We start from the raw sequence: 12,144 nt of genomic DNA on the forward strand, positions 1-12,144 counted from the left end.
CCCTTACTGAGCACGGGCTGTGACTTATTCTGAGTGCTGAAAACAGTAGCAGTGGAGGAGCTCTGGTAGCCACATGTGGTGGCCAAGGTAACTAACTGAGATGGCTGCCTGTGCCACAGTGACTTCTCCTTTCTCTTGCACTTGTACGTAGAGGGAACTATTCCTTAGTGATGGGATCATGTGTGTCTTGGCCCCCCCCCCCCCCCCACTTTATTTTAAAATTTCAAACTGAGGCTGGTAGGTCTTTCAATACTTCCCTAGCTATTCTTCTGGCCATATGAATTCTCTGCATGTCTGCCTTGCCTGCTCCATGGAGGTTGGTGTGCCACACACAATTGTTAATTTAGGTGTGCCTTGGGCTTGAGCAAGTTGGGGAAATACTGGTTTATATTGCCACTGATGCAGGCCTGCTCTTCATGCAGATTCTGTTTGACTCCATTGACGGCTACTGTGGGTTCCTCTTACAGTGGGCTTGCAAGGCCTGCTCTGCAAATTGCAGCACTCCTGCAAGTCTGCGCTCTTCACAGGCTCTTCCTGTTCTTTAGCAAATCTTGTTTGACCATTCTAATCTATTACATTGTGTGGAGCTCTCCTCTTCTTCTGGCAGGCTCATGGAGCCAGCTCAGCACACTCAGCTGGGCTCCCATGACCCCGCACTCTTTCCAGATGCCGCTGTGGAAATTTTGTTCCATGAAAGGTAAACTCTGCACTGGCTGAGGGAATTCTGGGTAAATTCTGCATTGCACAGTTGGGCAGAATTCCCCCAAGGAGGAGTATTTGCTTTTGACAATTGTTTTCTTTGGTTTTTGGCCTAATTCTTTAAACAATTTTTTTTCTCTTGTTTTGCAAGCTCTGTTGCTGCTTTCCCATCGTGTGCTAGAGATTCTCATTCATTCCTTCTATTTATCAGAACACTTGTCCAGTTTTGAGAATGGAGGTGGATTGTGGTCCTTCACTTTTGTACTACATACTTGTGGAGAATTTGATGCTGTTAAGTATGCCTGGAGTCCTGTTTGTAGTTGTGTAATCTGTTTCTGTAAGACCCCTTACTCCTTAAGTTCTCCGTCAACAAGCAGGGCTGAATTAGCCATGGCACATAAAAGTGATGTCATCTGATGGTGCCAAATTGACGAATCTCTCTGCCTCGTGAACCCCCCCAGTCTGATTTATCTGAGCTTTTATGTGAACATGTGACCCTCTTTATCTCAAATTTTCTTTTTCTATTCTCACCTGCCTTGGTAGCCCCTCAACAGCAATTGTAAGTGCTCCCAAAAAGAAAAGTCTCTTGTTTTGTATTGTCTCAATGGCCAGAGATGGGATCAAAAAGAAGCCAGTCGCCATCGGCTTCAAGTCCCGTGTCTGCATGCTGGATATCTATTACAGATGCCCATGTGGCTTTTTAAAAATGTTTGGGCACTGACCATGACATAGCAAACGGTTATAATTGTGGTTGGATGTGTCCCAGGGCCCAGTTGCTGTGGGTCTGGAAGATGCAGGAGCTCCAAAGAGAAATGTTAGGAGAAATGCTTCTATGAGTGATCGTAGGAGCCGTTCATCTTCTTGGAGCAGAGACACCATGCTCTCTTATATAGCCGCTGCACAGAAAAAGCTTGCCCTCCTGGAGAGAGCGGGCTCCTAGATCCACTGCAGACAAGGGGGTCCAATTAAAGCTCAGAACTGCTAAGTGCCAGAAGAGATGTGGCAGCCTGCAACAACTTGGCAGGGCTTGTCCCAGAGGCAGGTAAGAGAAGCCAGACTCCTGTCCAGCGTAGCAGATGTGCCGCTAGCACTGCCAGACACTTGCCGAACACCTTCGGAGCTGCAGACAGGAGAAAAGGAAGGACCTTGTACTTGCATGGTCAAGACAAGTGTGGCATCCCTACCACCTTCGGTTGACTGACTGGGGATATCGTTGTCCCTGATCACCTGGGAGGCCGCACATCTCTGACATTTGAATCTGTCCCTTTCCTCATCCTTACAGCACTGAGGTTTCCTTCCTAGATATTTATATAATGGTCCTCTCAAGTTAGTCTTCAGTCAGCAAACCTGAAAACATCTCTCAAGTTTTTGGTTTTTGTTTTTTTTCTCTGAGGAAAGTCACCTTAACATACGCGTGCAGGCCACAGGCTTGGTTAAGACATTTTTATGCTCCATGCAATACCAGATTTGGAGCCTCCCTAGCATATAACATGTATTTTGTGGCAAAGCTATTTATAATTACATCCTGTACCTGGCTACAGAAATAATTCCCCTCCCTCATCTTGCACCATGCGTCAGTTCTTTTACTTGCAGAGTGGGGATAGGTTCAGCATCCATCCATCCATTCCTGTGGTGGGGCAGCAAAACCAAGCAGGGTTTCTTTCAGCCCCCCAAGGCAGAAGTAACTGCATAACAGTGAAGCAGGCAGAAGCCATGCAAGGAGCGTTGGCAGCGCTATCTCACCGCCACTCCCCTTTGGCTGCGCAGGCCCCTCGGGAACAAAAGAGCCCAGTGCAGTTGCACTGATTGCTGTGGCCTTAAAACTGCCCCAGATGGCTTACAGTGTAAGTTTGTACCTGAGGCAAAGGAGGGTAAAGCGACTCTCCCAAGGTGGCAAGGAATATCTGTGGGATTTAAATCCCGGCTTCCCTGGTTCTCAGTCTGCTGCTCTAACCGCCAGGCTACTCTTCCTCTTCCATTACTCTAACCACTAGGTCGGGCGATCCCAACTTTTTGCGTAGCATAGACCCCCTGTTCAACCTCTCAAAATTTTACAGACCCCCATATGCCTCTCTTTAATTTTTACATGATGTATGGAAAACTGATTAATGTAATGTAACCCCCTTTTCCTTCGGAGGCTGCAGAGGTGGTGAGTTAAACAGCAAAAGGCCGCCAGGGATCGCCAGTTAGGGACCAGACTCTCTCTGGGAGGCCCAAGGGAAGATTTACCATACAACAGTGTCCAAGGTCCACACTGTTAGTTGGTTCCAAAAAGAAATTGAATTTTATTTGTAAATCCAAGTGACAAGATGGCAGGAAAACAGTAGAAATCTTAATTTGAATAACGGGGTACAGTCCCACAAACATGAAACTGGATCAAAATTCTCCCACCCTTCCCTGAGTAGGAGGAATCCCACTCACTGTCCTCTCTAACCTCAAGGCCTTCGGGGCAGCATCTCTCTCAGAAAATTCTGTCACAGGAGCTTTTCCAGACAAAGAGTTACCCTTTTTGTTGACCGCGTGTCCTCCCTCTAGCAGGCCACCAAAAACCCGGTTCTTCAGCTTAGAATCTTTCCTGTTCTTTGCTTCAGAAATCTATGAAGACCTCGTAAGCCCTGTCTCCTCTCAGGCCCCACAAAACACCCCCTAACAGATGCCAGGGAGCATCTTATATAGACTCTCATCCCCCTTTGTTCATTCCTAAATCACCTCCTCCTTGCCAGCACCAGTTCTTTTCTTCCCCTTTGCAGCCCTCCTTAAGAGAGGAGGCTTGCAGGAGCTCGCAGAGCTTTCTCTAACCCTGAAGAGCAGGAACCCTCCAGAACCTTCTAGAAGCATTTAGTGACCCCAAGACAGGTTACAGTAGTAATATGCACTCAGACTCATTTTGTAATTTATACAACTTAAAATTAGATCATCGTTTCTGATTATAAACCATGCTCTCCCTTCTGCCCTCCCCTCCAGGACCACTTCATGAGTGCTACTCCCAAATCTTCCAAAGAGCCTTCCCTCTTCCCCGCTTCTCTCTACCTGAGTGCCCTACCTCCTGCTCTTTCCTCCGTGAAGTCCCTTCTCTCGTTCTGTCCCTACTACATCAACAAGCAGGGAGGTATGGGCTTTTACCTCCTGTATCAAGAGGCGGTTCAGATATGGTCATGGGTTCTGTCCTGTGGGATAGTGCTCAGTCACATATCTGGCCGGTTTGGAAAATAAGATAATGGACAGGCTGAGTCACTCCTTCAGATCCCATGAATGGTCTCTGGACCAGGAGATAGCAAATTGGGTCTTCCGCCTTTTGGGTAATCCAGAGGTGAATTTGTATGCGGCCCCTTGGAATAGGGCACATAGCAAACTAGCCTCAGATGCTTTTGCCCTCTACTGGGGCTGGAGTCTCTTGTACACACATCCTTCAGCTCTGTTGGTAGCAAAGATTTTTTTGAAGCTCAGAGAGGACAAAGGGGACTATAATTCTCATAGGCCTCCATTGGCTGAGGCAGATCTGATTTCCACTTCTTCGGGAGTTTGCCATCTGGAAACTGATCAGCCTGGGGACTTCCTAGATCTTATCATCCAGGATTGAGCCAGGTTGAGACATCCCAACCTTCAGGCCTTGTCACTCACAGCTTGGATGTCGAGAGGTAGATCTTGCAACCCCTCAATCTCTTTGAAGATGTGTCTTGGGTCCTTGTAGCTTCCAGAAAGCCTTCCACCAGAAAGCTGTATGACTAAAGTAGAGGAGGTTTTTCTTTTGGTGTGAGCAAAAAGCCTTTCTTCTGCTCAACACAAAAACTGCTTAACTATCTTCTTCACCTCTCTGAAGCTGGTTTCAAGACCAACTCAATTAGGGTTCATTTGAGTGTGACTGGCACATATCGCCATTGTATAGAAGCTAAATCCATCTCTGTTCACTTATAGTTGTATGTATTGTGTGGGATCTGCTTCAGTTGAAGCCTCCCCTAAGACCTCCAGATGTGTCCTGGGACCTCATCGTGGTTTAGCTCAGCTAATGAAAGCCCTTTCGAGCCACTGCACTCCTTTTGACCTGAAGTACCTGACCTGAAAGGTCGTATTTTTGATGGCAGTCACTTCAGCATGCAGGATCAGTGAGCTCCAGGCCTTAGTGACTTATTCACCTTACATTGTTTGTTTTTTTCACGATACAGTAGTCTTGCATATGCACCCTAAGTTCTTGCCTAAGGTAGTGTCGGACTTCCATCTTAACCAATCCATCGTCCTGCCAACATTCTTTCCCAGGCCTCATTCGCACCAAGGTGAGCAAGCCCTGCACAGTTTGGACTTCATGAGCCTTGGCATTCTATCTGGAGTGCACAAAAGCCCAGACAGTCCACCCAGCTTTTGGTTTCTTTTGACCAGAACAGCCTGGGGACTGCCTCTGCAAAGCAAAGCAGAGGCAGTCCGCTAGCCAATTGGAAAGCGTCTCCTCCTGTTATGTCCAAGTGGGATTGCATCTTGGGTGCTATATCAGGCTCACTCGGTTCGAGCCATGGCAGCGTCAATGGCCTGCTTGTCAGCAGTCCCCATGGAGATCTGCAGAGGTGTGACATGGAGTTCCATCCACTCCTTCACATCACATTACTATTTGTATAGGAATGGCGTGACAGCAGGTTTGGCCAATCTGTCCTTCAGAATTTGTTTCAGGTTTAGATTCCAACTCTGTTCCCCCCAGGGCCTGTTATTTTGTTCAGACTGCCTCCTCCTGTTACCAGCAAAACGTTGTTGTTGTTGTTGCTGCTGTGCCTGTTGGCACCTGTTTTGGTTGGGGGGAACCACCTGTAGCTAGGGATTCACCCATGTGTGAGGACTGCCAATCTGCTTGCCCTCTGAGAAAGCAGATTTACTTACCTGTAACGGGCGTTCTCAGAGGACAGCAGGATGTCAGTCCTCAAGAGACCCGCCTGCCTCCCTGTGGAGTTTGGTCTCCACTTTGTGGGTTTTATTCTTTAATTCTATAAGACTGAAGGGACCCCCATGTGGCTGCATGGTATAATGCATGCTCAGAGAGACTCAATCAAAGTTCTTGAAACTTTGACATAAGTTTTTTGTGCCAGGCTTCATCGGATGATGTCACTGTGATGACTGACATCCAGCTGTCCTTGGAGAACACCTGTTACAGGTAAGTAATTCTGCTCTATTTTTTTTTTTTTTTTTTTTTGCTGGCAATGGCAACTGACCCTCTCCTCTCTTATCTTCACACTGGGGCCAAAATGTCTCAGAACTCTTCAGGTTTGCCTGACATACCAGTTAGGAACTTTGAGAACCTAGCCTCCCCTTTTTTTGTAGCCGTGGTCATTTTCCAGTGAAGTTAGCACAAGTTCATTGTGTGTCATTTTTTGTAGCCAAGTTTACCAGACTGGAGAACAATCGCCGGTTCAGATTGATGCTCCAATGGATTTGTTCCTGGAGAACACTTACTGGTCTTTATCTGCTGCTGCCATGTTGCAATAACGGAGTGGGCAGGAAAGGGAACTTGCACCCACGAGCTGGAAAAAGCTGGGCTGGGAGTCGCAGAGTGGTTTCGTGCCTGGCTTTTACTTGCAGGAATCATTTCCCCACCCTGACAAGATAACTGTGCTGCACTGGCTGTTTCCTATCAAAAGCAAGCAGCAATGGTGGGGTCATTCTCTTCAGGCCAGGTCTGCTGTGTTATATTGAAAGCTGCAGCCCCCGGCTAGTTGAAACTGTACAGAGGTGTGTCGTCTTGGCAGGTATTTTCATGTTGCTTATCTAAAAAGGAAATCAAAATATTGGGCAGGTGGGGAAAGTGTGGAATAAGTAAATAGGAAAACCTATGCTGCACCTAACACCTTACTCCTTGTCCTCTTCTGTGCCCCAGGGACCATCCTGCTGTTATTAAGCGCCGCTTCACCAGCGTGATGATCGTCTCCGCTCTCTCGCCCTTCTTCCTGGCTGCTTGGGAAAAGGCGACGGGCATTGAGGTACGTAGCCGGAATGGTTCAAGTTGCCTGCTCTGTGGCGCTGCTCATGAGAAGCTATTTAAACCTTGTTCGCTTTACCGGTGGTACCGAGACATCCCTCTGCACGTTATTGTGGCTCACACAGTGATAATGTAATGCATTCATGTCTGAGGCATCAGGGGAACATATGGGGAAGTAAGGAAACTGAAAATGGGCTGGGTGCTGCTAACTCGCTGAAGCTAGGGGATTTAACTTCCTAGTGGCTATGGTTCTCTGCCTCTGCTGGTCAGTCTGAATGCTTCTGCTTTTGGTGTCCTCGGTGAAGCCTGGGATTACAAAAAAAAAAAAAAAGTGAGGGGTAAAGCTTGGAGATGGCTGAGGCATGCAACGTCTGCAATCTAACTGGGCCTTGCAGTCGTTATTTGCTTATAACAGTCTGCCTTCATAGTACGTGGAGGCCATGTGTCTTCTGTCTTAGTTTGCAGTCTGAAAGACAATTTGGGAAACCAAATCCTGGGGGCAGTTCTGGTCCTTAGCAGATTGCAGGAAGATCCTGGCTCATCACACATTCCAAATCTGGACTATTCTCCCATCTCCAGTGTGTCCTAAATATCTCACTATCGGAAGGCCACCTACTAAAGTGCCTAAAAAAAGGCTGTGGTAAAACCTGCATTGAAGAATCCAAGCTTTACTCAAATGATCTGAGAAACTACTGCCCAGTCTCCAACCTTCCTTCCTTCCTTTCTTTAGCAAGATTATTGAAAAGGCAGCCCCATTAAAACTGACTTTCTAGACATCACAAACCACCTGGACCTTTTTCCAGTACAAATTCAGACCTCCCCACATAATTTAAATTATGCTAGTTACCCTAGTTGACAACGTACTGCTCTGCCTGAACCACCCTGCTGGGAACTCCTGGACCTTTTGGCAACATTTGACACCACAGACCATGAGATCCTGGTCACCCACCTGAGTAACCTAGGACTCTCAGACCTTGCATTGGCACGGTTCAGACCTTTACTCTGATTGAACCCAGGCCATCTCACCCAAGCATGTACACTCTCTCTCTTCTGTGTGGTGTGCCTCAGATTTCCATCGTCTTTCCAAAACTATTTAATATCTACTTGGCACCACATGGCAAGGTATACAGAGAATCCCACATTCTCTATCACACAATTGCAAATGATATCCAGCTAATTATGTCCTCTCTGTTTACACATTGACCTGGTGATCTCCAACCTAAGCAACTGCCTTAAAAAGATCTTGGACTGGCTATTCTACCGTAAACAAAAACGGCACCCTCTAAAATAGACTGTATAGCCACATCCACTCAAGGGTGACCTTAGAAGAAACAACCCTCCAGCTCTCCCCTTTTTCCACCAGGTTTGTCCCGGTCTCCAGGCTTATCATGGAAGCCTAGTTACTATCCGTAACAAAATCTGCCGCCTTCCAACTGTGCTAGCTACACCCAGCTCTGCTCCTTTTTTATGTCCCTGCCTTTCAGCAGTGACCCAGTTCTATGTAATCTTCCTACTAGGCTACTGCAGCTACCTGTGCATCGGGCTGCCCAGAAATCTAGACCACCATCTGCAGCTCAACTCAGCAGCGCAGGCTATGCTAAGTACCTGAAACTTTGACCAAATAACCTCACTCCTTAGAACCCTATGCTGGCTTCCAACATATTACGTGCCCTGTTCAAAATTCTGGTCCTGACATTCAAAGCCCTCAAGAGCCTGGCACACCCTACCTCAACTTCTGATGAATCCCAGCTGCTGTGCTCACTTCCTCAAGCCTGCTTAGTGGTACTAGCCCTTAAGAAAATTAAACTCTTAAACACTAGGAAGAGAAGCTTTCCAGGATCAGTCCCTACCCTCTGGAAATCTTTGCAGCTAGAGATCAGGCTTGCTGCAGACCTCCTCACCTTTAGGAAGCAACTAAAAACCTGGCTATCTGTAGCAGCATTTGACTCACAGCCTGACCCATGAACTTCTGACTTGATCCCTGATTCACAGTCTTGGACCCATTGACTCATATGAACCACATTACATCATACTTACCACTTAGTACCCACTCTCATCAAGTCAACTCTGACACTTAACCTCAAATTCATCCAACTTGCATTCTACGATATATGAAACACACCAACATAACTTATACCTGATGAATCTCAAGACTGTGATATACTCTAAATTAACTTTAAAGCTTAAGCTCACTGTAATCATATTTGTTATATTATACTTAGGTTTATAATGGTACTGCAATTATAATCTTTTCTTTTATTGATGTTCCTGATACTTATTGTAGAGGCCAAATTTGCTGTAACATGCGCTGAAATCTTCTGCTGGAAAAGCATGATATAAATAGATGATACACCTAGTTTATAAAAGTACATACATATATTTTGTGTTAAATTGCAACTTGTGCACATAATAATCTTCAATTTATGTGCAGAGGCAGACATTTAAAAAAAAACTGGCTGCTGTATGTGCATGCCTCACTTATGAAAATACTTGTATGAGTACCTCCAAGCTCCAGTTTGCTGAGACCTATACCAGCTGACCCAGATCTTCACCACTTCCCATATGCACTTCATCACTTACTCCAGACAGCCCCAAAAACTGCATACAACAGAAGTCTGATTTAATTTTTGTCTTGATTAACATAAAAAAGCATGCGTGTATGTGTGATGAAGTATTCGCAAGTTCCATTTATAAAAGTATGTGTATTTCTGAACCTCACCCAAGAGCACTTTGTATGCCCGTACTTTCCCATGCCGCGGTGACAGTAAGTGCGTACTCTGGCACTTCTGAAAATTTGCTTACTGTGCAAGAATCTACTTAGGCACATGTATACCACTTATTAATATTTTTTTTTAATGTATAAGTCCCGCATAATTCTTTGGAAAATTCACCTCTAAATTTGGTGCAAAGTGCATAGCCTGTTTTCACATCTATTGTTCTTGATTTTGTCCCCTTGTTCTCCCTTCTTGTTTGACAACCTGTCCTCCCTCATACCTCACCTTTTTCTCTCCAGTACTATCAATGCTTGCTCATCTTGGAACAGAAACCTAAATCTCACAAGAATCCTTCTACTTGGTGTCTCCTCCCCCCATTCTCTCAACAACTGCTTCCTCCTGCACTCTCCCAGTTCTGTTGCTTTTCACATTAATTGAGTTTTGTCTTCCCTCGTTCTCTCGTTGCTTCTTGAAAGCCACAGGGAGTGGGGGATTTCCTGAGATTTTCCCCAGTGCAAACTTTGCTGTAGCTTTATGATGATGTTGCCAATATTTTTGGCAGGAAGTGAAAAACCTGAAGAAGTAGTTTGGTCCCAGATTCAGCTGCAGTTTTTCCCACTAATGGTACTCCAGTTCACTTTCTCAGTGAAGATAGTCGTCAAAGATCATTTTCTTGTCTTGAGCAAATGGAGAGGAGGTTGTATTGCACAACGACAGATGTTTTAATATATCGTGTATAGCAGTTGTTGCCAAGTCGGGCTGTCCAGTTGCCTACTGTGTTACCCGCACATCCTACCGCATCTCCTTCCCCTTGCCCTTACTGCTGTCCCCTTTACCTTCCTTGAGCCTTCTTGAATTCTGTCATGGTTTTGGTTGCTCCCACCTCTTAGTAGTGATTCCAGGCATTCTCCACCTTCCTAGCAAAGAACTCTGAGCCTCCATCTTGTCCATGAGCTACTCTATCTCTGGGAAATACCTCCTCCATGCCAGATATTTGAATATTACTATCACATGCCCCCTTGTCACATCTTTCTTCTATATAATACATTTTTGACTCCCTTGCTCATTTCAATGCAGCAATGCAGAGTTCTTTTGTCCACTTTTATTTTGATTAAAAAAAAAGAAATGAAGAATTTCTGGTACTAGAAAACTGCTGATAGGTGACAGCTGTTATTGGCTCCCAGGGGCATCCAAATTGCAAATAGAGCCAATCAGGAAGCAGTTGCAGCTTGTCTCCACCAATTAAGAAATTGTCTGCGCAGTAGGGTATTATGTTGTATAACAGGAAGGGAACATGAGTAGACTGGACATGGCTTGCAGTTATCTGCCATCAGATTCTGTGCTCCTGTTCATAATGTTTACATGAAATTTGACAGCATAGACCTGAAGATGCTGCTGCTGTCTGTTTCCATATACATGGTCATGAAAATGTGGGGAATGTAGTGAACTCTTTCAGAACAAGATAGTGGCAGACACTGGACAATTATTTGCTCTTTTTCTCTGTTTTAAATCAGCTTGAAACTTCACTGCTGTCTTTGATGGGTTTCCGGCTAGACGGGATTCTGACTGCAGCCGCACTGCCCTTGATGCTAACTATGGTATGTTGTTTCTACCCCACGTTGCTGGCCATGCCCATGATATTTGTTGGCATATTTTGCTGTGGACCGTATTACAGTATAGGCCATCACACACAACTATTGAACAGGCAATATGAGTTGGCCCATCCTGCTGAGTCAATTGCTTCTGAACCTCTTGCTTCTGTATGCATAGTTTGCTACTGTAACTAAATAGTGCAATGTAACATGAGTGCCTGACTTGGACAGTTTTTCACAACCTTTCCTGGAAGCTCACCTAACCAGTCTGGTTTTCAGGATAGCTACAGTGAATATGGATGAGAGAGCTGCATGCACTGGGTCTCCATTGTAAGCAAATCTATCTTAAGCATATTCATTATGGTTATCCTGAATATCAAAGTGGTTAGGTATGCCTCCAGGAGTGCATTGGGAAACACTGATCTAGGAAATGGGGAAGGACTGGAGATCGAATACACGCTATTACATTTCTTTGCCCAGAGCAGGTTGTGATGTGATACACTGGCTCATGACAAAGCAGCTTGCTATCATCATTCAGACAGATGTCTAATGTGCTCTTAAAATCTTCCAAAAACCTCCAGTGCTGTGAAAGTCTCTATTAAAGCCAAAAAGGCATCCTTTAAAAAAAATAGGAAGCAGGACTTAAAGAGGAAAATACGAAGGCACATAAACATTGGCAGGTTAGTTGTTAAACACTGATAAAGAAGGCCAAGTGAATGTGAGGAGAAATTTGCCAAGGAGGCAAAAACTCATAAAAGCTTTTTCAAGTACATTAAAAACAGGAAACCTGCGAGGCAATCATTTGGCGTTTGATTAGGGAGTAAGAGAGGCACTGAGGGAGGATAAGGCCATATAGGACATACCCACACCAGAGTCATGCTTTGTAGATAGTAATTTGGAGGAAATGAAACAAATTAAAGTGAACTTTTAGTAAGTGATAGAGCAAATTGGCTAATCACCGGGACCTGATGGCATTCACCTCAAGGTTTAAAGGAACTCAAATAAGAAATTACTGACCTGTAACTTGTCACTCCAGTCTATTTCTGTACCTGAGGACTGGAAGATAGAGCGAGATTGCTTACCTGTAATGGATATTCTCTGAGGACAGCAGAACAAATCAGTGGGCGGTGTCCCCCCAACAGAGCTAGGTTGGCACATACTCTCACATAGCTTAATGATAGAT

At 45.3% G+C, this 12,144-nt stretch overlaps 1 protein-coding gene across 2 annotated transcripts in view; it reads left to right on the forward strand.

The window, feature by feature from the left end:
• Positions 1-12,144, forward strand: part of RCE1 (Ras converting CAAX endopeptidase 1) — a 105,763-nt gene that overhangs the window by 11,619 nt on the left and 82,000 nt on the right. For both annotated transcript variants that reach the window (XM_029612454.1, XM_029612455.1), the window contains exons 2-3: positions 6,554-6,656; positions 10,884-10,967. In XM_029612454.1, coding sequence (XP_029468314.1) covers positions 6,554-6,656; positions 10,884-10,967 — 187 coding nt within the window. The remainder of the gene's footprint in view (positions 1-6,553; positions 6,657-10,883; positions 10,968-12,144) is intronic.

The sequence above is a fragment of the Rhinatrema bivittatum genome, chromosome 8 (genome assembly GCF_901001135.1).
Source record: "Rhinatrema bivittatum chromosome 8, aRhiBiv1.1, whole genome shotgun sequence".
In the NCBI taxonomy this organism is placed as follows: Eukaryota; Metazoa; Chordata; class Amphibia; order Gymnophiona; family Rhinatrematidae; genus Rhinatrema; species Rhinatrema bivittatum.